The following is a 26223-nucleotide window of genomic DNA, read 5'->3' as shown; positions in this document are numbered from 1 at the left end:
CAATTCCTTGGCCTTCCTATTAAAGTTGAAGACTTTAATTCCACTCGTAGTCAAAAAATATTTAACAACCAGTACAGATAGGAAACTCCATTTCTCACAAATGGAAATACACATGTGACTCCAGGGGAGTTCTGACCCACAGCACTGGTGGCCACAGCCCCAGGAGGTCAGATGGACACTAGGTATTTCTCTACTGGGGTTCCAGGGACTACTGTGTTTTGGGGGGACAGCTAGAGACCCAGAACCATCAGGGCTGGTTGATGGACTCACACATCAGGCGGGACAAAAAGAGTAGCTCCTTAGCAGTGACTAAATAGGGGCCCCCAGGGTTGCAACAGAGTTGAAGGGGAATTTGGGGACTTGGGATAGTGACTTTTTACCAAGCTGAATAAAAATATTTCCAAATTTTGATAATTGGCATGGACTTCATAGTGGGTACTGGCTGAATATCAGTTCTGAATTTTCTTTAAGGCAACTCAAGCATATGTGCAACCGTGTACATGAAAAGAATGTGTATGTAACCACTAATTCATCACAAGCAAAGAGGAAAAAAAACAGCAAAAAGGAAAATGGATGAATAAATTATGTTCAATTCATACAGTGGAATATTCTAGAGTAATGAAAATAAGCTACAGTCACAGGCAATGTGAATGATTCTCACTAGAGTAGAGGGGAGAAAAAAGACATGAAACAATACATACACTATGATTCCATTCATAAAAAGGCTTTACTAGATTAAACTATTGGATAGAGAAGCATAAATAGGTAGTAAACCACTAAATATGCAGAAATGATTATGAGAGTTGTGAAGGAGGAGAATAAGTAAGTTAAATGGGCAATTCTGAGGAGTAGAAATTTCCTTTACTTCATAATTATTTGGTAATTCCTCTTTATATGTTTAATGGGCTTTTCTCTATTATTTTATATTTTTCAATTAAGGAAAAAAGAATTTTAAAAATCTTGGAGCTCACTGAGAGTAGTGGGCTTTGCAGCTGAAGTCCAATAGTACAAATGACGTGGTAAGAGGCCGGCAGAGCTGTGAATTACAGCAACAAAGAAGGAAAGAAAGTGATTGGAGAATTATGCAACATGAATGGTATTTATGCAAAGACGGCTCATTATAGGACACAGAACTCTCTGGGGAGCAGTGGAAGCCTTCTTAACTCAGAAAGAAACTCCCAACACAGTTTCCCAAAGAAAAATGGGCACCAAGGGCAAAGTAAGCAAATAAGCTGTATCTTTGTTCAGTTTGTGCTTTTCTGTGTCTTTGTATGTTTGGCTAAAAGAAGCTTCCTTCAGGAACTCAGTAAGCAGTGACTTACAGTTGATCAAAAGGATATGAGTGGCCCCTATGCCAGGAATTTATTCCAGGGAAATTAACTGTGGATTGCCAAAATGTTTATTACAAGGGTGTTGAGTTAATATTAATATTATTCAAATGGCCAAAAGAAGAGAGATTTAAGTAACTAGTCTGTAACCCTAAAATAGAATATGCATAAGTTACAAATAACGTTGCAGGAGAATATGGGAAAACATTCACAGTATATTAATAAGTAGAAAAAGCAGATTACAAAATACTATGGACAATGTATCTTATTTGGGGATATTCAAAGAATTTGCATCAAAAGCATAAAGTGGGTAATGAGCTTACAGATGAATTTCATTTTATTTTTTGTCTTTAAAAACAGGTATGCCTTGGCACTTTGAAACTTCCTATAATTAATATATATTTCCTTTGAAACAAAATAAATAATATTCAAAAACATAATTCAAAATTACTTAACTATTGAAAAATAGATATTCATGTGGTCAAAGACTTTGGGAAAAGTATACCAAATGTAAGCATAGTAGTGTTAGAACAGAAGATTATAGGTTTGTTTCTTTCTGCTTTCTTTCAATGTTGCTTATATTTGAAATTAAAAATATAATTTGAGGCTAGAAAAGAATTGGGATTATAGAATCCCAAATACTTAAATTCTGTTCATTCATCTTTACCCAAATTCTTACAATTAGACCAAATTTTTATTTAATTTATATCCTACAGATAAATTTGATAATGATGTAAGCCTCATTTCTCAGACTTTTAATGAATTATCTGGGGACACTGTTCAAATGCAGATTTTGAGTTAGTGGATTTGAGGCAGGGCTTTCATCTCTAACAGATTCCCAAGTCATGTGAATAAATGCTTGTCTGAGGACCACACTTCGAGTTGCAAAGATGTAAAACACATCTATTCTCCAGCAATTATCTGACTCAGGTAGTTCAGAGCTGATTTCAAACAGTTCACTCAATAGATTTTTATAGGCCATCTACCTTTTCCAACTCTATAAATCTATCCTCTCTGTTATAGAGGGAAAAACTTGAGGCATTATATTAAGGTAAACTTCTATACACCTGTTATTATTTTTCAAGAAATAAAAAATGTAATGACTATAATGTAGAATTTAACTTCTTATTTTTCATTAAGATCTCTTGTCTTTAAAATAATATCTGTAAGATCCAGCCACAAACTCTTTAAGTCTTTGTCATGAAATTATAGTATTAATATATTCTAATTTTTTCTCATGATATCCTCTCTCCCACCCCCAACCCTGTCAAAATCTCTATCTCCTTCTTCCTTTTCTTTCTCTCTTTCAGGTTATTAGATGCAAAGCAGCCATCGCCTGGGAAGCAGGCAAGCCCCTTTGCATTGAAGAGGTTGAAGTAGCTCCCCCCAAGGCTCATGAAGTTCGCATTCAGGTAAGTGGAGACTTTCCTTGGGTGGGAGCAGACAGGGCCCCAAGTGGAGACATGGCTTCTGTCAAGTCAATCCTATGTGCTATGATTCAGAGGCCTTGGAGTTTCTAGTACAGGGAAGTTGTATTTTTAGGTTCAGTCAAAAATAGGCATTATCCCAAAAAGGAATAAATTATCCATTATTTTAGTAATTTTTGAATAATGGGTTTAAAATTTAATTGGTCTTAACATTAATCATTTACCCTAAGAATCAGACAAAGGAATTCACTTTGAATTTGAATTAGTTAGGTTTTCTTTTTGTTTTCCAATTGCTAATTATTTGAAAGTGTTATTAAAAGGAAGATAGAGAATTTGATCCAAAACAACAAAGAAGAAAAACCTGATACGCTGCTCTGGGCAGCCAAAGGGTTCTGGGTATCCAGAGGAAGAGACAGGAGTAGGTCACAGGGAGAAGAGAGTACGTGGAATGGAGTGAGATCACCGATGGCAAGTTTGGACTTTCCTCATTTTTCCCAAGCTGACCAGACTTATATTTTCCCTGAGGACCCCCACATTAAGAGTCTGTACATGAGAGTGAATGGGACATCCTCATTGACAGAACCTTGAAGAAGAATATAGATATCCATTGGTAATTAATGTAGACAATCCTTAATTTGATATCGTTCTCGTAACTGTAAAAGGTATATTACCTTAACTTTATTTCAGTAAATTTACCCTATAATAAGCCTATAATATAATAACCCTATAATATAAGCCCTATTACCTTTCATTTTTCCTCTCCTGGAGGCAATAATTGCCAATCCTATCTCTTTTTTGATTTTCTGACAACAGCAAAAGGTAGAAAACAAAGATGCATTATAAAACAAATTTAACCTAGTACATTTTTATTGGTTCTTTTTTTCAAAAGGTGATTCTTTTATTGAGTTCTAGAAGTCTTATAAAGTTTCAAAATGAGATCAGGCCTAATATTATATGTAACATCCAGTTCAATAATATAGTTGCAGAAATACAATTCAAGTCTGTAATTGCCTTGTAGATCATTGCTACTTCCCTGTGCCATACTGATGCCACTGTTATCGATTCTAAATTTGAGGGCTTAGCTTTCCCAGTGATCGTTGGCCATGAGGCTGCAGGGATTGTGGAAAGTGTTGGGCCAGGAGTGACCAACTTCAAACCAGGTATTTTATTTTATTCAGATAAAATGGAAATGTCACAATATTTCAGAGATAATTCTTGAGAGAGTCCTGGCTTGGCATGCTATAATTGATCTCTATTTACAAAGGGGGACCATCTTTTCCAAAGTAAAACTGAGTCACACAATCTATCACAGTCTAGCAATGGGACAGAATATTTGAAATCAGAACTGTCTAATAAAATCTGGGAAATGTGGTCATTTTATTTACATAAAGCACTGAGAAATTGTCCTATGAAGCAAAGTTACAAGGTTAGCTTAAACTGAAATTTCCATGTTTAACAAATGACACCTTACAAAAGAACAAGATCATGTCCTTTGCAGGAATATGGAAGCTGTCAGTCATTATTCTTAGCAAACTATTGCAGGAACAGAGAACCAAATACTGAGTGTTCTCACTTATAAGTAGGAGCTAAATAATGAGAACATATGGACACAAATGGGGCAATGACAGGCACACTGGGACCTACTTAAGGATGAAGGATGGAGGCAGGAGAGGCTCAGAAAAATAACTGTCGGGTACTATGCTTAGTACCCGGGTGACAAAATTATCTGTACACCAAACTTCCATGACACGAGTTTACCTATATAGCAAACCTGCACATGTACCCCTAAATCTAAAATTAAAAGTGTTGTTTTTCCTTTTCTTTTCTGTGATGGAGTCTTGCTCTGTCACCCAGGCTGGAGTGCAGTGGCGCAATCTCAGCTCACTGCAACCTCCACCTCCTGGGTTCAAGCGATTCTCCTGCCTCAGCTTCCCGAGCAGCTGGGATTACAGGCATGTGCCACCACACCTGGCTAATTTTCTATTTTCAGTAGAGACAGGGTTTCACCATGTTGGCCAGGCTGGTCTCAAACTCCTAACCTCAGGTGATCCACCCACCTTGGCCTCCCAAAGTGCCGGGATTACAGGCATGAGCCATTGTGCCCAGACATTTTTTTTTTCACAGAGTCTTACTCTGTTGCCCAGGCTGGAGGACTGTGGCATGATCTTGGCTTACTGCAACCTCCACCTCCCGAGTTCACATAATTTTTGTGACTCAGCCTCCAGAGTAGCTGGGATTACAGACATGATCCACCATACCTGGCTAATTTTTGTATTTTTAGTAGAGACAGGGTTTCACCATGTTGGCAAGGCTGGTCTTGAATTCCCAACCTCATGCGATCTGCCTGCCTCAGCCTCCCAAAGCACTGAGATTACACATGTGAGCCACTGCATCTGGTGTAAAATAAAAGGTTTTGTTAATGACATGTTATAACAACTTCTATATAAAAATGCAAACTATTTTAATATTAACAGTAAACTATGTAAAGAATTAGGACTTAGAGGTAGCTTTAGTGAGAAATATACATATGTCAGTGTTAGCTGAAATGTCTTTTTGGAAGTTTGTAAGATAAACATAATACCTAAATGAAGCACACACCAATAGCTGAAATTATTTACTCCACATTTTACAACAGATCCTCCAGATACTGGAATATGGGCTATGTAATCCTCATTTGGCAGGCTGGATGAACCATGCCACTCTTTTCTCTTTGAATGAGAATGCTCCAAAGTTAGAGGTCCATTAGTACCTTTCCATTCCAAAAAAGACTGTACAAACAAATTGCTTCCCAACATTTTGTGTCAATGAAGGAGTCTGGCCAATATCATCCCTTTAGCCCCAGCTCTGCCACTTACTGGCTATGTAATCTTGACCAGTTATGTCACTTTTCTGTGATTCAGCTCAGATTTCTGTTTTATATAGTGTGAATAAAAATAGGGCTCATCTAAAAGAGTTGTTCTGAGAATTAAGTTCTGAAATAATACATGTAAATAGTTATGTATTAAATGCATGCGTGGCATGTATTAAATGCATGCATGGCATGTATTAAATGTTGAACAAATGTGAATTATCATCATTAGACCTCAGGCATTGAAGCACAGAAGTCACGATTAAATCGGAATGTATTAAAAAGTGGAAAAATGTGGAATTTGAAAGTGAATCTAAAGGTGAAACATGGCAATGATATAAAGTTTATACCTAGCCTATAATTGTTTACCTCTCCTATTATATAAGGATGTTATGTTTCATACATGGTGTTTGGAAATGTAATAAACAATAGTCATGATGCAGAGAGTCATAATGACAGCAAAGTCCCAGAGTTCTGTGTCTGATGATATCAACACAGATTTGTTGCTTGACTGCCTAGCAGAGTAATTTTTTAAAAAATACAATATAGGCAATACTTGGGGGAATCTGCAGTCTTGTAAGGTAATGAAATATTGTAGCCACCTATACTTTCCACTGAATATAAAATGTGTACTATAAAGAAAAGGTGTTTTCCACTGGTTTATCTGGTCGGAACTATAAGTAACATCTTAGGCACCATCCAACATATGGCCTTTCTTTCTAGGTGACAAAGTAATTCCACTTTATGCACCTCTATGTAGAAAATGCAAGTTTTGTCTGAGTCCACTCACAAATTTTTGTGGAAAAATCAGGTAAGCACTCTACACTGTTAGTATAAATTTGAATGAATATTTTGGAAAGCACATTGACATTACCTAAATGGCCTTGAAGAGGTGCAAACCTTCCACATACTAATTCTAATCCTAGGTGTGTACAAGATACTATTGCAAGTGCACACAAAGAAACATGTGCTGGAATGTTCATTGCAACACTGTTTATTATAGTAAGCAATTTAAAACAGCACAAATGTCCATCAGAAAGAGAATGAATTTTAAAATTGCTACGTAGTAGCACAATGGACTACTACACAACAATGAAAATGGCTAAACTTGAGCTGCATGTATTAACATAAAATAATCTCACACACATAATGTTAAGGGAAATAAGCAAATTGCTGAAGGAATATTTAGTAAGGTGTCATATACAAAAACAATAGTATACTTTCTAATGGTTATTTGTATATGTAGTAAAAGCATAAATAAATCACTGAAATAATAAATGCCAAATTCAGAATAATAAATACTTCTACAGGGATGACAGAGGGAAACAATAAGGCACAGTAAAGTGATTTACCCCAGGGCAACATAGTTATAAGTCTTAGAGCCAGGTTTTTAACCTAGGCAGTATGGCTCCGGAGTCCACAATCTTAATCATCTTGTTTTTGCTTTACTGAGACTACAGACGGATCCTTTCTTCCTTAACACTAGTTGAAAGCAGTTATTTAAGAAGCTAAAACTGTACTACTCTTACATCTATTACTGTGCCTCAATTTTTTCATCTAAAAAATGAGGATCAAAATAATGCCTGCTTCATAGATTTGTTCTAGACATTCAAAGAACTAATATTTTTTGCAAAGTTTTAATGAAATAATGGATTTAGACAATGCCAATAAATTCTTTCTAATGTTATAAAAAGAGATAATTATATATTCCAAATGAAATACACAATACCACCTATAAAGTATTACCACAAAAATATAAAATCTGAATCAGATCAAGTGTTTACATCAAAAATACTAATTTATGAGGGGATACAGGGATACAGAAATATGTTTAACCATATTACAGGAATGTTATGAGCAAAATCCAGAGTGAGGAAAACTCTACAAGACAAATGATTCAATTTCTTCAACAAACAAATTGCAAGGGGAGAGAGAGAGAGAAGGGATCTATAATTTAAGATAATTAAGAGACGACAAATATGTGGACCTAAAAGAATCCTTTAGAGACACACGTTAATGTATTTACAGATGAAATAGTGATATCTGGGATTTGCTGCAAAATATTCCAGTGTAGGGGAGGGAGCAGGTATTGTGAAGGAATAATAGGTGAAACTTGATTGGCCATGAGTTGATGGTTACTGGAGCTGGGACACAGACACATAAGGGTTCATTATGCTATTCCTTCTACTTTAAACATGTTCAAATTTTCCATAAAAAAAAATTTTAAGAGTTAATACATGTAAAGCCCTTAAAAGCATTTCTGGTACACAAAAGCATTCAAAAAAAGTTTGTTCCCTGGCCGGTGCGGTGGCTTATGCCTGTAATCCCAGCACATTGGGAGGCCGAAGCTGGAGGATCACCTGAGGTCGGGAGTTTGAGAACAGCCCGACCATCATGGAGAAACCCTGTCTCTACTAAAAATACAAAATTAGCCAGGCATGGTGATGCATACCTATAATCCCAGCTACTCGGAAGGCTGAGGCAGGAAAATTGCTTGAACCCAGGAGGCGGAGGTTGCAGTGAGCTGAGATCGTGCCACTGCACTCTAGTCTGGGCAACAAGAGCAAAACTTCGTCTAAAAAAAAAAAAAAAGTTTATTCCCTGCACTCCAGCCTGAGTGACAAAACGAGACCCTGTCACTTTAAAAAAATTGTTGTTGTTATCTTTAAAATGCTTTCAACAAACTATATTTTGTGAAAAGTCTTGTTGTTTCCCTAATTTTTCTGTCGTGTAAATTGTCATGAAAGATGTATAATGCTCAATATATTTTGTAGGAAAATGATCAGTCTTCCATTTATTGTAACTCCTCTTTATTTGTATCTCTCTCTCTCTCTTTTTTAATTTTCTAGTAATCTTAAAAGTCCTGCTAGTGATCAACAACTAATGGAAGACAAAACCAGCAGGTTTACCTGCAAAGGAAAACCAGTTTACCATTTCTTTGGAACCAGTACATTCTCTCAGTACACTGTAGTGTCAGATATTAATCTTGCCAAAATAGATGATGATGCAAATTTAGAGAGAGTTTGTCTGCTTGGATGTGGGTTTTCAACTGGCTATGGGGCTGCAATCAACAATGCCAAGGTAAATGGTTAAACACCAGTTTGTGTAAAACAGAAGTTACTGGGAGGCAGTGTGATACAGATGAACCTGTTATCTCTAAACTTTGGCTGTGTCATTTATTACCTCTGTGATTTTAGGCAAGTTATTTAACCCTTCTAGAATAATATCTACTAAAAATACTCATGGGGATAATTGAATCACATCATATATGTAAAACATCTGGCCCAGTAGCCTACATATAATTGGCGCCCAGCATATGTTCTTATACTATACTAACATGTTAGATTATAGATCATCCCTGATTCAAATACAGCCTGTTTAAATATGTCTCCTAAGGATGAATGCTCATCCTAGGACAGGTGACTCCATCAAAGGGCAATAAAAATGACAGAAACTCACTTCCATCTTCACACAACCACCCCTGTCTTCTCCCTGATGCTACAGATTTCTCTCCTTCAATCAGTAGTAGTTCATTTCTGCTTCTCATCCTGTTCCTTTGTAGCTTCAAAGGAGGGTCTCTGGTAGCAGCCCTGATGTTGACCAGATGTGTCCCTAGAATCCCAAGTTAGAATTTAGAGACTCTTACAAAGCATCTGATCTAGAACTAGAGAGATATCAAAGACGGATCTCACAGTTGGACATCTCAAATAACCTCCTTATTTGAACCTCCCTGACATCAACCTTTATTCCTGACTCAAAACTGCAAAATGCAGCCAGAGTGGTCTTTCAAACAACAAGTCTGAAGATTTTATTTTTCCTGCATTATTTCATTTTTCCCTCAGGGTGAGGTCAAATTCCTCAGTAGGCTACAGTGACTTCCTACTTCTCCCTTTCCGCTGTGCACTGTTCCCTTGGCTCCACTCTGAGTCTCCAGGCTTCAGTCACTGTGGTCTCTGGGCTTTCCACACTTGGCTTCCAGCAACAGTGCAGAGAAGACCACCCTGCCTCCTTCAGGCTGACTCCATTTATCACTTCCTCTCAGAGATCTACTTCAGGTTCTCAGGTATGCTTTGGGTGTCCCTCCCAGTTTTCACCCCAAATTTTTTTCTTTTTTGAGACAGGGTCTCACTCTGTTGCCCATGCTGGAATGCAGTGGCATGATCATGATTCACTGCAGCCTTGACCTCCTGGGCTCAAGCGAACTTCCCACTTCAGTCCTCCAAGTAGCTGGGATTACAGGCATGCACTACCATGCCTGGCTATTTTTTTAATTTTTTATAGAGACAGGGTCTCCCTATGTTGCCCACGCTGGTCTTGAACTCCTAGGCTCAAGCAGTTCTCCCACTTTTACCTCCCAAAATGCTAGGATTACAGACGTGAGCCACCGCCAGCCTCTGTCTTCATTCTTATCACACTATAGAGAAATCTCCCATGTATTTTTCTGTCCTATTGTACTATTTGTTCCTTGAGGGCAAGAACTCTCTGTTATTCATTGTGATAGCTCTGGAGGCTGGAATTGTCCCTGGCACATAATAGGAGCTCGATAATTTTTCAATGAATGAACAAATAAAACCAGGTGCATGTGAAACCCTTAAAACATCCTGGTGAGGCCTGGTCCTCAGCTTTGTAAACCAGAAAGTCCTTTTTATCAGGTTACCTAGAGTTGTTCAGTGTCAAGGAAACAAAGTCAGCCTCACCACAATAAGAGGTTGATCTAGTAGCCAAGATACCAAAGTATGACTCTTCATTGAGAATTTTATCTGCTACATAGACAAAAATGCTACTCTTTGCTATCAGCATGTTATCTCCCTTTAAAAATGTATTCATCCGCACAATTACTCATTAATACACAAATTTAAAAATTGTATTAGAAACCAATCTACAATCAGAGAAGGGTACTAGTAGCTGGGTGGAGCTGACAGCAGATGTGCACATGGCAGTCAAAGCCTGTTTTCTGCTGTATGGTGCTAGAGATTCAGGGAAGAAGTATCACTCTTCAAGTCTTCCTCTGCTGGGCTCCATGCAGTCCATCCTCTTCTACTACTCTAGTCCTTTTAAGGGCCATTAGCTCTAGAGATTCAGCTACAGCTTTCTTTCTTAATTACTTATTTTTAATTGAAAAATTTTTTTATATATTTATGAAGTATAATGTAATGTTTTGATATATGTATACATTGTAGAATAATTAAATCAAGCTAATAATGTACCTATCACTTCATATACTAATATTTTTGTGGTGAGAACATTAAAAATCTACTATCGTAGCAATTTTCAGATAAACAATACATTTTTATTAATTATAGTCACCATAGGGTACAATGAAATTCCAGAAATTATTCCTCCTCTCTAACCGAAACTTTGTATCCTTTGACCAACATCATCCCATTCCTCATTTATTCCCCCAGACTCTGGTAACCACCAGCCTAGTCTCTCCTTCTATGAGTTTGTCTTTTTTAGATTCCACATACAAGTGAGATCATGCAGTATCTGTCTTTCTGTGCCTGGCTTATTTCACCTAACATAATATCCTCCAGGTTCATCCATGTTTTCACTATGACAGGATTTTCTCCTTTTTTAAAGTCTAAGTAGTACTCCATTGTGTATATACATACCACATTTTTCTTATCTATTCATCTATTTGTGGAGCAAAAGCCAGGGGTGTGCATACCTAATATTATAGATAAATAAGGAAAGTATTGCAGTTTACCTGTTGCTTAGTAATTTTGTTTCCAATTTAGAATGTATTAATACTTACCTTGAGCAGATTTTCTCTCTTCCTTTTGTTTAAGGATTGGTTCCACATTTTGGCTATTGTGAATAATGCTTCATTGAACATGGGTATGCACAGCTCATTTCCTCTGGTTATATATCCAGAAGTGGAATTGTACAGCTTTCTTTTAAATCCAGTCAAAGTCGACCTAAATTTCCAGGAGCTATTCTTCCCACTGTAAAGGAGGAGATTCTAGCTGCTGAGCCACCTCATGGGATGCTCAGAGAGAAATGAATCTGATAGGAAGAAATTAAGGAAAGTGAAGTATCAGTAATTCTATTCAAAAGGCAAGAGCTTTGATAAAATTTAACTTACTTCTGGGAAGAAAAGTGAAGCAACCTCTCTGTATAATTATTGAGAACATACTAGCATCACCAGAACCCCTATTTCTTTTTGATGTGCTTGTATCTGCCAATTAAACATTACACAGAGACCTTTGGAAGAGTGGAAATGTCCTCTAACAGTGGTACTTGCAGACAGATAATCATCCACTGTGTGTAGACCTACTTGCAAATTGTAGGGGCAATTTATAGTGACCCCACCAAAGTTCTGCGAGCAAATGCACTTTTATACACACGGGCCTAGTTGTATAATACAAGTAATGCAGCAAATTCTATTTACACACTGTCATGAGTTAGCCTGAGAATCCAACTAGTAGTTACACTGCTGCAATGGGAAAAATGCATTTCCACTTCCTAAGAGACTCACAGGCTCTTTTTAACTGAGACTCTGGAGAAATATATTAAGAAACATACTGAACACATGCCACAACATTATAGTAAAGAAGCCATCATAAGAACAATATTCTTACTATTTGCAATATATATACATATATATTATTTCCCCTGAGTGCAAAAGCCAGAGGTGTGCATACCCTAATATAGATAAATAATGAAAATATTGCAGTTTACCTGTTGCTCAGTAATTTTGTTTCCAATTTAGAATGTATTAATACTTACCTTGAGCAGATTTTCTCTTTTCCTTTTGTTTATGTTTTAATACTAACAGCTTTGCATCCTCATTAGGAAATATTAAGTATCTCTCTATGTAGTATTTTTCTATCACTATACTAGTCTGTAGAATAACATATTACAGTTACAGCATCTTTTCTTACCATCTTATCTATTACTTCCATTTAATGCAATGAAACAAACATTTATTAAAGACTCAACATACAGAAGACCCTTTCACAATAATGTGGAATTTAAAAAGTTTCTGCCTTCATAAAATGTAGTCTTTTAAAGAAACACACATACACACACAATCAAGGTAGGTTATAAATTATATGATACAAGAAAAACAAAACGATAGGCATTGATTTCTGATTAAAGAATCAAGAAAAGTTTCATAGAGAGAATGTCCTTGAAGTCAGGCCTAGGAGTATAGGTTATACTTTAATTAAAGAAAATAAGATGAAAAGTACATCAGTCTGAGGGAACGGTGTCAACTACAGCATGAGGAGAAGTGCAACAATCCGTTCGCAGTTCTTGTACTGGGAATATCATGGCGATGAAGTTGGAAGGTAGACAGAGGTCAGACAATAAAAATCCTTTCATGCCATGTAAAACAAATTGGATTTCATTCCAAACTGGTGATTTGGAGTGATCAAGTAAATCACTGTAATATTAATACAACCAAATGAGACCTATTAGAAATATAGATGTCAAATTACTAGTGATCCAATTTTAAAAGGAAAGCAATAAACCTTTCAGAATGTGTGGGTTTTCAAATTTTGTTCTAACACTGAAGGGAAAAAGTAAAACAAGGGAATTATTTTTACTTGGGTTTGTTTCTTATAATCTTAATGAACATCAAATAATTCTCCAAATTTAGGTAGTAATGCATCCATTTTCACACTGGCAGATTTCCTCCATTGGCTATATCATAGAGTTTAATAGCAGGCTGTCCTTAATTCATATGTTCATGCCCCCACTTCCTCCTGCCCCTTAAAACGAAAAAAGTGGGACTAGCTACTTTAAAAGTTATTTTACAATTTTTCTGCTTGCAGGTCACCCCTGGCTCGACTTGTGCTGTCTTTGGCCTAGGAGGTGTGGGTCTTTCTGCTGTAATGGGTTGTAAAGCGGCAGGAGCTTCCAGAATCATAGGTATTGACATCAACAGCGAGAAGTTTGCAAAGGCTAAAGCCCTGGGAGCCACTGATTGCCTCAATCCTAGAGACCTACATAAACCCATCCAGGAGGTTATCATTGAATTGACCAAGGGAGGTGTGGATTTTGCTCTTGACTGTGCAGGTGGATCTGAAACCATGGTATGTATATTTTTTTCTTGGTTTATGTTTTCAATTTATTCTTTAGCTGTTAAATAATAGGGGAAAGTGGGTTATGTTTATTATGGCAACTATAACCATTCCTTCTTAGTACTTTCAAATGGATGACAGTGGAGTAGAAGTATAAGCCACAAATCATTTCCCATTCCCTCAGCTATACTCCATCTCCTTCAATGCCCATGAATGTGTCCCCCCAAATGCCAGTACTATCTTGGTGAGTTCAATCTTCTCTTGTGATAAGAAGCCATGCCAGCATTATGTGTAGATGCTGATTTTTCTTTTGAGATCCCTTTAAAAAGCTCAATATTATTTGTCTGGAGATAATATTTTCTAATTTTGTTTTCTATGATAATTCCAATTCCTATTCCTTGGAGACAATTTTAGGGGTTTCTTCATTTTTAATTAATTAGAGAAATGTTCCTTTTGACTATGAAATCAAATAAAATGACAAGTGCATTAAGTGACAGCATTCTTTAGCAAAAGATATAAAGGGATGAATTAACTAACTGCAATGAATAAATAGGAAAAACACCTGTTTGGCTTAGCTATCTTATACATTATATACATGTCATTAATATTAATATTTGTTAATAATGTAGAATATCTTTTCTATAACAGTATATAATATTTAAAATTAATAAACAATATGTGCATGTATTGATATATTTAACATGTTTACAGATAATAAATACTATTTGTTAACACTTAGATACTATACATTATATAATAATCTATTGTAAGTAATGTTTATTAATGTGTAAATAACTATTTCTATTAGTCCTTAATATTAATGTTACTAATATTTGTTCATTCTTCTATATGAAACGCAGCAAAAAATAAAGAGAAAACTTAGAAATGAACATTTTAAAAGAATTGTGTTTTATGAGAAGTGAGCCCTCCCCCCACAAAAAAATATACAGAAGGCAGATCTAGAGGAGGAAATAAGAGAGGGTGACTGGTGTTTCCTAATAGCTACAACACATTCGCTCCCATATTAAAGTAGAACAGGGAAAGGCTAGCAACCTGCACACAGCCCAGCTCTGTCCATCAGATCTCAATAAATAGGTTGCAAAATTAGGTCCAAATTACACATTTGAAATTTTCTATATTTCAAAAAAACCATACCACAAAATTTAAATCACCTTTTTTTCCTGAACACTGCAATGTTGTATCATTCTGATTTCTTCCCGACTCAGGACAGGCTACAGTGCCCTCAGTGACTGCACTGGTTGCACACTTATGAAGCCGGCCTGTCTATTCTACTCCAAAAAGTGGAATGAAGAACCAACTACAACTACAGGCAATATACTGAAAAGTTACCTTGCTGGAGTGCCCAGCCTAATTCTCCAGAGAGTCAGCAAATAATCACCTAATGTGTATTTACTCAAAGACACTAAGCAGATTTAGGGAGTTTTGTTTTGTGTTGTTTGTTTGTTTTTGTTTTTAATGAAATGACCAAAGAATTCATCAACTGAATTATCTGCCTATGGATTTTTCTTATTTCATTAGTGAGAGCCATGAAGTAGTTGTGATGTTATTCCTTTTACTTACACCTTCACTCAGCCTAGCTCCCAAGCCATCCTCTAGGCAAGATATAAAGCATAAAATTCTATACTTCCCAGAAGCAAATTTTGTGCTGGTTCTTCCCCCTTGGTTCTTACACAACTGGTGTATTCCCCAGAAGAGAATGAGATCCAGGAAGACTTGTGATGACAGCCACAGGCTGCTGTTCCTCAGTCATTCTTCTCTGAACAGTTTCATTATAATATATGCAAACTGCTGAAAACAGTATCTGGCAGGTACTAAGCACACAATAAACATTAGCTATTATTGAAAATGCATGCATCAAGGGCTCCATATCTGGCACTGCTCACCTGTGTTCAAGGCTTCAGGCCCTGCTTTTGAATTGATGTTAGTACCTGCAGTGTGCAGCATGCCACATCCATCACCCCGCTTCCCATGGCTCATTTATTTACAAACACTAAAATTTAGCCTATTCACCTTATTTTTCTTGTACAGAGATTCTCAACACTAGCTATATGTTAGAATTTCCTCAAGGGTTTTTCATTGTTGTTGCTTTTTTAATACCAATGAATGCGCCATACCCAGGATATTCTTGTGTGCTGGGGGCCCACTGACAACATTTTAAAAATTAATTTCTCAAGCTGAGAACCACTGACCTAAAAGTTAGCATCTTCTCTCATTAAACTGACTTATTATATCATGAAAATCATTTTCAGTTATGGAACAGAATTACATTAGAGAATCCAAATAAATCCTTGGAAAGAGAAGGATTTACTTAATCACCAAAAGATAAGTTACCTACTCTCCTACCAAAAGTTTCTATAACTAGGAAAAGCTATGTTTCTAGGTTTCAATGACCTCTAACCCTCTAAACCAAGGGTCAACACCCTGTAACTTACCAGCACAAGGACTGTTTACTAACACCTGCTAAGGACCCTTTTAAGGAGCTGAAGGTAGTGATACTGGAGTCTATGACCTGACTGGAAGCTGTAGAAAGATTTTATAACTTTTCAGTGATTAATTTTTTATAGCTTTGATAAGCCCCAGCAATAAGTCAGAGACTTAATTTAGAATTTAATTTTGAAAGTGTTTGTCAAAAACATTAAAGGCCTCAAAACATTTGATGAAAACAGAACCATAGGTCACTGTAAAGCAATAGTTACTTATTTCATCAAAAGACTTTAAAGGCAATACATAAGGATATATGGATGTAAAAACCTTAACCCTGTTCTTTAAAGTAATTAAAAACCTAATATAGACAACATGGGAATTATTTTGATAAAATGTAAAATGTTGTTTCTTAAGTCAGTTACCAGAAAGGGAAAGAAAAACTGGTAGTGTGACTGCTTCTCCTTATGGGAAGCCCATTTCAATAAACCTGATGGGAAAAGTGCTTGAATTTAATCAGACATGGGAAAAATGTGTTCAGGATTATGAGTACAGTAGGAAAATACATAATTCTTAGTAGTTGCATGAGAAATTTTCTGATTACATTGAAAAATTTAAACATATCAAGAAAAGCCAAGAGTACAGAATCAAGTTGTACTGGAGGAAAACATTCACTCCTAGACCTTTAAGATAAAACATTTTAGTATCAGGCCATAAGAATAGTTAGAACTGGAGGAAAAAACTTATAATAACTGATGAAAAGGCTAAAGAAGAGAGTTATAACAGTCCAAGGGGAGACAAAGCTGAAAGCAGGGAGACATAGCAAAAGTTGAACTTCTGACATATGATTTTGAGAAGTTTTCAAAAGAAACAAGTTATAAAATTAAAAGTTAAATTTCTTTTAATTTTATTAAGAGCAAATCAATACTGTAAAGAAACTTTGTTTTAACACAGGGGAATAATCTTAGAAAGACTATTCTAAATAATCCTCTTTTAATTATAGCAAATTTAATCCCATACAAAATTTTTAAATAAATTCCTCTTCATGAACCTTATTATGACTTACACAGATGATCTATGATATGCTTGGACTTTTGACTTATCCTAATTTTTTTCTTTTTAAATAATCAGTCATTTTATTTTAGGAAAAGATTTTACCATAAGATTCTTTTTTATATGAAATTATTTTTATATGAAATTATTTATATGAAATTTTATATCAAATTTTTTTTTTTTTTTTTTGAGATGGAGTCTCGCTCTGTCGCCCAGGCTGGAGTGCGGTGGCCGGATCTCGGCTCACTGCAAGCTCCGCCTCCCGGGTTCACACCATTCTCCTGCCTCAACCTCCCGAGTAGCTGGGACTACAGGCGCCCGCCACCTCGCCCGGCTAGTTTTTTGTATTTTTTTAGTAGAGATGGGGTTTCACCATGTTAGCCAGGATGGTCTTGATCTCCTGACCTCGTGATCCACCCATCTCGGCCTCCCAAAGTGCTGGGATTACAGGCTTGAGCCACCATGCCCGGCCTTATATCAAGTTTTATATCAAATTTTATATGAAATATGTGAATAATTCATATTTTATTAAAATAATTATTAAATTATTTTATTAAAAATATTTTATTAAAAATACATTTTTATATTTATAACTGTATATTTCTCTCCCCTACTTACTTTTTTCATCTTTTTAAATAAATAACTTTAAAATAATCTCCAAATTATATAAAATTATTTTTTAATAAGAATACAGGCCAGGCACAGTGGCTCACGCATGTAATTCCAACACTTTGGGAGGCTGAGGTGGGCAGATTGCTTGAGCCCAGGAGTTCAAGAGCAGTCTGGGCAACATGGCAAAAACCCATCTCTACTAAAAATACAAAAATTAATCAGGTGTAGTGGCACACACCTGTAGTACCAGCTACTTGGGAGGGTGAGGTGAGAAACTGCAGGAAGTTGAGGCTGCAGTGAGCTATGATCACACCACTGCACTGTAGCCTGGGCAACAGAGTGAGACTGCCTCAAAAAAATAGAGAATACAATTATATATTTATATATGAATTAGAATTCTTATTCCTAATAACCTTAAATTTTCATGAAAACTTAGAAAGCATGAAATCCTGAACTGTTAGATGTAAGCATTTTATAGATGAAATCATCTCACAATTTTAGAAACATGTTTTCCTATATCACAATTTTTTAACTGGAAATGACTCACACATCCAGCATTTATTATTTAATTTAAAATAATTTTCAGATTTTATATTACACAAAGTCCACTTATAAGCATTTATTTCATTTACATATACTTTTTCATTTTTAACAGTTATCTGGATAACTTTTGATAACTGAGATATTATGCAGAATTAGTCATTATTTAAGGTTATTTCCTTGTTAACTTTTTTTTTTGAGATGGAGTCTCACTCTGTCGCCCAGTGGAGTGCAGGGGCACGATTTTGGCTCACTGCAACCTCCACCTCCCGGGCTCAAAACAATTTTCCTTCCTCAGACTTCTGAGTAGCTGGGACTATAGGCACATGCCACCGTGCCTGGCTACTTTTTTGTATTTTTAGTAGAGACAGGGTTTCTCCATGTTGGCCAGGCTGGTCTTGAACTCCTGACCTCAAGTGATCCACCTGCCTCGGCCTCCCAAAGTGCTGGGATTACAGGCGTGAGCCACCATGCCTGGCCCTTGTTAACTATTTTTAAAATCTGAACATTAGGTGAAAACCTAAGTAAGAAACTTAAGGTTAAACACATAGGTATTTTGCTGATAAATTAGGTGATTCAGTTGCTGTTATTGACCTAACAAATTTAAATTAGTCTTATTTGTCAAAAAAAAGTCACACAAAGATAGATTCGGCTAGGTTTATAGTCTCACAACCTTTGTGCCAAACTCTGACACTTTAAACATTTATCAGAGGCAAATATAAAACTTATTTACTTACACACAAATGTATGCTGATTTTTTAGACACCTTTATTTTTATTTTACTAATTTTTTTTTTTTTTGAGACAGAGTCTCACTCTGTCACCCAGGCTGGAGTGCAGTGGTGCAGTCTCCATTCACTGCAACCTCCTCCTCCTGGATTCAGGCAATTATCCAGCCTTAGCTTCCCAAGTAGCTGGGACTACAGGCAGGCAACACCACACCCAGCTAATTTTTGTATTTTTAGTGGAGACGGGGTTTTGCCATGTTGGCCAGGCTGGTCTTGAGTTCCTGGCCTCAAGTGATCCACCCACCTTGGCCTCCCAAAGTTCCAAGATTACAGGCATGAGTCACCCACACCCAGACTGTACTGAACATTCTATCTGTAATGGAACACTTGGCCCTCAAGGCTCAATCTACAATGATACTATGATGTCATTAGCTTGAATCCCATTATCTTACAGGCAGAGTTTCATTAATTTTTTTCTAAAGCATTGTACATTCCCACAGTGGAGTTCATATTCTACTTTTCCACTGACTCAAGTAGTCTTTTGTGTTCGATCTTACAGAAAGCAGCCCTGGACTGTACAACCGCAGGCTGGGGAACATGTACTTTCATTGGAGTAGCTGCTGGTAACAAAGGATTGACTATTTTTCCAGAGGAGCTAATAATCGGCCGTACTATAAATGGAACATTCTTTGGTGGTCAGTTTTTTTTTCTTCATAGCTTTAAATATTTTTTCTAGTAGTTCTGAAATTCTTAGAGTGAAGATTATTGAAAGGAAATAAAAATAATTTACTCAAACACTGAATCCTTAGAGCATATCCAAACACTACATAAAGCTATTAATTACTTACAAGTAATTTATATAAAAAAGTAATTATAATTTTCAAATTGAAATTTAATTTGCATTTGAATAAACCAACATGAAGGAACAAAAAATAAACATTGATCTAATTGAGATAATTTGTTATATAGAGTGGAAAATAATCTTAAATTTTTCTTATAAAGAAAATTTTTAAAGTAGATATAAGTGCAGAAAATTAAAGATGGAAGGAGTTTAATCTATTTGAAACAAAGCAAATCTGACCTAATAATTTCATTCGTTCAGCAAATGCTGATTAAACTACTTTGTGTCAAGTGCATGTCTTTATTTTGCATTTTGTCCACATTACAGGTTGGAAAAGTGTAGATTCTATCCCAAAGCTGGTCACTGACTATAAGAATAAGAAATTCAATCTGGATGCATTGGTGACCCATACCCTGCCTTTTGACAAAATCAGTGAGGCATTCGACCTAATGAACCAAGGAAAAAGGTACATTACTAATAGATGATTGAATGATTTAAAAAACATTTACAATGATTCTATTTTTTTTTTATGTTAAGAACTAACCAACTTGTTTTTTCTGACATTTTCCACGACCAGGTATTAGATGTGCTTAAAAGATTGAATAGTGTCTATTTCAGAGAGAAAAGGCTTCCATTTCAATAATGCACATCTGTACACTGTTACAATGTAGAATGGTGGTATAAATTGATACAATTTCTATTTCAAAAACCATTAACTCAGTTGGGGCTGCTCCCTAGAAAGAGAGGTTTCTGCATAGTATAATGTTAGATCCCTCTAGTACAGTGTACCCCTGAGTTTGGCACCGTGGTGTTCTGCAGTTTGACACAGAGTGCCTACCCCAGACCCCTCACAATCAGAATGGGGTGAAAACCATGGCTATGTGAACAGAGAGTGGCAGGGATCAGACATGTAAAGGATGCCCCAACTGTCTCATTCTCTTGCTTTGCCATGGAGTTCCTATAAGATACCTTCTGATCCACTATTATAGTTATATAGTCTCCCATGTCAGGGATTCCAGGAACTGATATATAGAAATGCTCCGCCTGGAAGATTCTTAGGGTTTGGCGGATTAGTAAGACTAGGATAAATGATTCTAGGTAAAATATTCAAGCACAGCCTTGATCAATAGAAACAAAGGTCAAAAACATTAGGAACAATGTTACATAGAGGAGATGCAGGACAAAGAAGAAATGAAAAGAGAAGACACAACAAAAGAGAGGAGGAAAAGGCTAAAGTAAAATTAAAATAACTGGGATTTGAAGCAGGGAATAAATGTTGCAGAAGAAGAAGATAGTTTCATGGTGTGAGGACCCAGACTACTTCTTGGGGAAGAAACCTGAGGAAATATCCCCACTGACATGAACTCCCCAATTTGCAAACGTGTCAGTGACAACATATCAAAAGGAAGGTCAATAAAAAGAAAATACAAGCATTATTTTTTATGCTACACCATGTAAACTTAGTATATAAGCCCTGCAATACTTTATACAATCTCAATATCCCCATAAGGAATACTCCTCAAGTTAGTAGTTAGAGGTTGGGGTGGGGTTTGAGCCTCACACCCTTGTACTCATATCCTCTAACACAAACTTTTTCTCCCAGAATTCTCAATTATGGAACACACCCATAAGGAATGCTAAGTGGCAGCCAGGTGGAAAATGCTGCATTGCTTTATGGGCAAGTCTCCTACATTCTCCAAGGAGGCTTCCCTGGTAATCAGCCTAGGGGTAGACACCAGAGTGAGGCTTCCTGCTCCTTCTCTAGCCCACTGAGAATACCGTCAGACTGCCCACACAGATGGAAAGGTGGCAATAGGGAAGGCAGAAGTTGGGCCTCATCAGGTGTGTCCCCCATATGGGCACAGGAAGCACAAGAGAGGGCAGGCCCTCCTACCACCCAGCTGCAAAGAAGCAAGGAAGCGGGAGGAAGGGGATGGGATACAATGACTGATTAGCCTGTTGAGGTGCAGTGACCCTGCCCCAGAGTGAGGAAAGGACACAGAGATTCTCCTTCCACAGGTAGGGGTGTCTTCCAGTCCTGGGTGAAGAAAACATTTATGCATAGCAAGCTGCTGATAGTAGGGGTTCCACAGCTCCAGCAGTAATGTCTGAGATAAGGACTGCTCTGTCCTTGAGGCTTATCCCCTGCTTGGTGTCTACATGTTGGAGTTATCCAGGAATAAGAATATCTGGGTTCTCAAAAAGTAGAATCCCAACACACCAACTTTGATGCCCACTCCCTCCTTCGATGTTCAACTTTGCCCTCAGCTATAGGAGATCTGAGAACAGTGACTATTCCAAGACTAAAACCTGACTCCCTCCTTGGTACATTCTAATTCTCCTCAACAGCACCACTGAGTAACAAGGACGCTGCCTAAGGTGAGTGAGGGTCCTGAATTCCCCCCCAGTTTACTAGCACATGTATAAAATATTATTAACACTATGAACGGAAGAGGATGATGGGATAAAAGAAATTAGGCTTAATAAAGTGGATGTCTAAAAAGGAAGACCAGATCCTGAAATGAAAAGGCAAAACTTATTTGTGAGCTTTGGTTAAATTTATCATGAAAATTATACTTATTAATGTTTTATTGTTATTAACAGCATCCGAACAATCCTGATCTTTTGAAGATGCCAGGAGCAATTTGGAATGCTATCTGATTGAATGTGAACCTGTCTGGTTAATTTATTACCTGATTTGATGAACCAAGGAAAGCCATGAGTTTAAACAAATATTTACATTTAATACGGGAACATAAAAGAGCTTTAAATATTACAGCCTTTGTACCTGTTACATATATGAATATTCCCTATGTTAAATAATAATAATAACAACTAGTGTTTATGAACAGAATCATATGATCTTTAGAAATTGTTTAAAATTAGTTCTGGGAAGGTGAAAGTGGGGAATTAAGAGATAATAAATAAAACTAGATTGGCTTTATGTTTATAATTTTTTTAGATTGGGTAATGAATACATGGAGTTTCATTATACTTTTCTCTCCACTTTTGTCTATGTTGAAAACTTTCTGGGAGCTAAATGATGAGAACACATGGACACATGAAGGGGAACAACACACACTGGGGCCTGTTGAAGGCAGGGAGTCAGCAGAGAGACAGCATCAGGAAGAATAGCTAATGCATGCTGGGCTTCGTACCTGGGTGATGAGATGATCTGTGTGGCAAAGCACCATGCTACATGTTTACCTGTGTAACAAACCTGCACATCTTGCACATGTACCCTGGAACTTAATAAAAGTTGGAAATTTTTTAAAAGAATGAATAAGACCTGGTATTTGATAGCACAACAGGGAGACTACAGTCAACAGTAATTTAATTGTACATTTTAATATGACTAAAAGAGTATGATGGATTGTTTGTAACACAAACAAATGCTTGAGGGGATGGACACCCCATATTACATGATGTGATTATTACACATTGCAGCCTGTATCAAAATATCTCATGTACCCCATAAATATATACATCTAATACCCTCAAAAATTAAAATAAAAAATTTGAAAATAAAAATTAAAAAAAGATTTTCCACAATAAAAAGATTTTTACTTGAAAAAATCACTATATTTCACATATATGTGTACATGTATACACTATATATACACACATTATATATATGAAATATATATATGAAATATATAGTAATTGTGATGTCTATATATATTAATATATACACACATATACATACATAAAACACTATTATATAATTTGTGTTCCAATAAGCCACAAGCTACTTTTTAAAAATAAGTTGCTAAATAATTTTCTTTTTAACATCTGTTAATTTCTTTTCTCTTAGCCCCACTCTATCATTAACTGCAATCACATGTAAGGAAATATCAGAATCTATTTATGTGAATATTTTTAAAAGAATAAAAGCATATCTACTCTCTCAAGTCTCTATCTCTATAAAATAACTGCCCTTTCATCTTTGATAATTTTTTTTCTTCAACTTTTAAGTTCTGGGATACGTGTGCAGGATGTGCAGGTTTGTTACATAGGTAAATGTGTGCCATGGTGGTTTCCTGCACATATCAACCCATCATTTAGGTATGAAGCCCAGCATCCATTAGCTATTCTTCCTGATGCTCTCCCTCCCCCAAACCCCCTCAACAGGCCCCAGTGTGTTGTTTCCCATGATGTGTCCATGTATTCTCATTGTTCAGCTCCCACTTATAAATGAGAACACACAGTATTTCTTTTTCTGTTCCTGCATTAGTTTGCTGAGGATAAGGGCTTACAGTTCCATCCATGTCCCTGCAAAGGACATGACCTCATTCCTTTTCATGGCTGCATAGTATTCCATAGTGTATATGTACCACATTTTCTTTATCCAGTCTATCATTGATGGGCATTTGGTTTGATTTGCTATTGTGAATAGTGCTGCAATGAATATACAAGTGCATGTAGCTTTATAACAGAATATTTTATATTCCTTTGGAGATATACTTGGTAATGGGATTGCTGAGTCAAATGGCATTTTTGCTTCTAGATCTTTGAGAAATCACCACCCTGTCTTTCACAATGGTTGAACTAATTTACGTTCCCACCAACAGTGTAAAAGCATTCGTTTTTCTCTGCAACCTCACCAGCATCTGTTGTTCCTTCACTTTTTAATAATCACCATTCTGAATGGCATAAGATGGTATCTCATTGTGGTTTGGATTTGCATTTCTCTAATGATCAGTGATCTTTGATAATTTTTACAACATATAATGTTGAGCTTAATGATCTGTAATTGGTACTAATTAATGCTATTTTCAATAGTCAATTAAAAGTTACAAAAATTGATGTACTTATAAAATAATGTAAGTAAACATTCATAGTTATAAGATTTAACAGATGAAAAGATTTATATAAAAATAGCAAAATGGAAGGTTTCAAATTATTATACTCAAGATGTTACAATGAACAGTTTAAAAGGACAAGATAGAACTCAAATGCCCATCAGTGATAGACTGGATTAAGAAAATGTGGTACATATACACTATGGGATACTATGCACCCATCAAAAGGAATGAGATCATGTCCTTTGCAGGGACACGGATGGAGCTGGAAGCCATTAACCTCAGCAAATAACGCAGGAACAGAAAAACAAACATCACATGTTTTCACTTATAAGTGGGAGCTGAACTATGAGAATACATGGACACATCATGGGGAACAACACACGCTGGGGCCTGTCCAGGGGACAGGAGGGACAGCATCAGGAAGAATAGCTAATGGATGCTGGCCTTAATACCTAAGTGATGGGTTGATCCATGCAACAAACCATCATGGCACACGTTTACCTACGTAACAAACCTGCACATCCTGCGCACATACCCCAGAACTTAAAAGTTGAAGGAAAAAAAAGGATCAGATAGATAATAATTTAGATCAGTGTAATAAAGACCAGCTTTCACCTTGGACCAGAACTTAAAATAAAAGTTGAAGAAAAAAAAAACAGACAAGATACATAATAATTTAGATCAGAGTAATAAAGACTAGCTTTCACCTTGGAGTAATTTCTGAAACCTCAGTTTTCTTTAAAAATGATTTACCATGTATTGAATTCTGAGAGAAGATAAACATTTTGCTGAAATGATAGTAATTAATACCTCAAAGTAGAAACTTATATTCCTGCTTATTTAAAATTCTCTCTCGTTAAAAATGGAAGCCAGACACTTTATCTATAAATGCTTTCTTTGTTGGCATTGTGGGACTAAAATGCACTCCACACGTTGTTGGCCTTTCTCATACAATTCCCTATATTAATTCTTTTCTCTCTCCTCACCCCTTTCCTCCTTTCCTTTGCCTCAGTGAATCCTTCCTAGATTCCATTTCAGATCCAGCTCTTTTTCAGATCTTTGCAGCCACAAAGCTGTTCTCATTCCCTGATCTCCTTTGATGCTTAGCGTTTTCATCAAAATCCTATCACACACCGTTTCCATTGCTAGTTTTTCAAGTACATGTTTGTAAACTCCCTGAAGGCAGAACAATCTTTGAATCCATCCCTCTATCAGAGATGCTCGATAAACATATGTTGCTTGATAACAAAAGTCTATCCTCATGTCTGAATACTTTATATTCACCCGTTTGAATGGAATATTTCCAAAACATTTTCTATATTTCCTTTTTTTCTAAATAGATAATCCCAAATATAATCTTAACAACACAGAATAGTAATTATTGAAATGGGAGAGTTCCTGATCCCCCTCGAAGGATGTGCAACGCAGGTGTGACTCGCCTGTTCAGTCACCGTTGCTCAAACCCCTGACAAGAAGGGGAGCATGCAGACTGTAAGGTGCAGGAGTCAGGGCGAGTGCTTTGGGCTCCAGCCCCGCAGTGGTGTCTAGGGGTGGGTGCCTGCAGCCCCAGTGT

At 36.5% G+C, this 26223-nt stretch overlaps 1 protein-coding gene across 2 annotated transcripts; it reads left to right on the top strand.

Moving 5' to 3' along the window:
• Positions 1-1113: 1113 nt before the first annotated feature.
• On the top strand, positions 1114-22839 carry ADH4 (alcohol dehydrogenase 4 (class II), pi polypeptide). Of its 2 annotated transcripts, XM_025384921.1 has the most exons (10): positions 1151-1219; positions 2119-2258; positions 2639-2740; positions 3774-3915; positions 6327-6414; positions 8453-8684; positions 13382-13642; positions 19564-19699; positions 20173-20311; positions 22450-22839. In XM_025384921.1, exons 6-10 carry the CDS (start codon positions 8487-8489, stop codon positions 22472-22474), a joined length of 759 nt encoding a protein of 252 aa, XP_025240706.1. In that variant the 5' UTR covers positions 1151-1219; positions 2119-2258; positions 2639-2740; positions 3774-3915; positions 6327-6414; positions 8453-8486; the 3' UTR covers positions 22475-22839. The 2 variants fall into 2 exon arrangements, with proteins under 2 accessions (XP_025240705.1, XP_025240706.1); XM_025384920.1 differs by lacking the exon at positions 2119-2258 and having other exon boundaries at positions 1114-1219.
• Positions 22840-26223: the final 3384 nt, after the last annotated feature.

Source organism: Theropithecus gelada, chromosome 5 (genome assembly GCF_003255815.1).
Source record: "Theropithecus gelada isolate Dixy chromosome 5, Tgel_1.0, whole genome shotgun sequence".
NCBI classification, from domain to species: Eukaryota; Metazoa; Chordata; class Mammalia; order Primates; family Cercopithecidae; genus Theropithecus; species Theropithecus gelada.
Note: the sequence above shows the minus strand (reverse complement) of the source record. Positions and strands in the feature narration are given on the sequence as shown.

Excerpts from the sequence above, each read along its gene's own strand:
- ADH4 (XM_025384920.1), top strand. Across the intron at positions 3,916-6,326 it reads AGTGACCAACTTCAAACCAG|GTGACAAAGTAATTCCACTT; the intron begins GTATTTTATTTT and ends CTTTCTTTCTAG. Across the intron at positions 13,643-19,563 it reads CAGGTGGATCTGAAACCATG|AAAGCAGCCCTGGACTGTAC; the intron begins GTATGTATATTT and ends TCGATCTTACAG.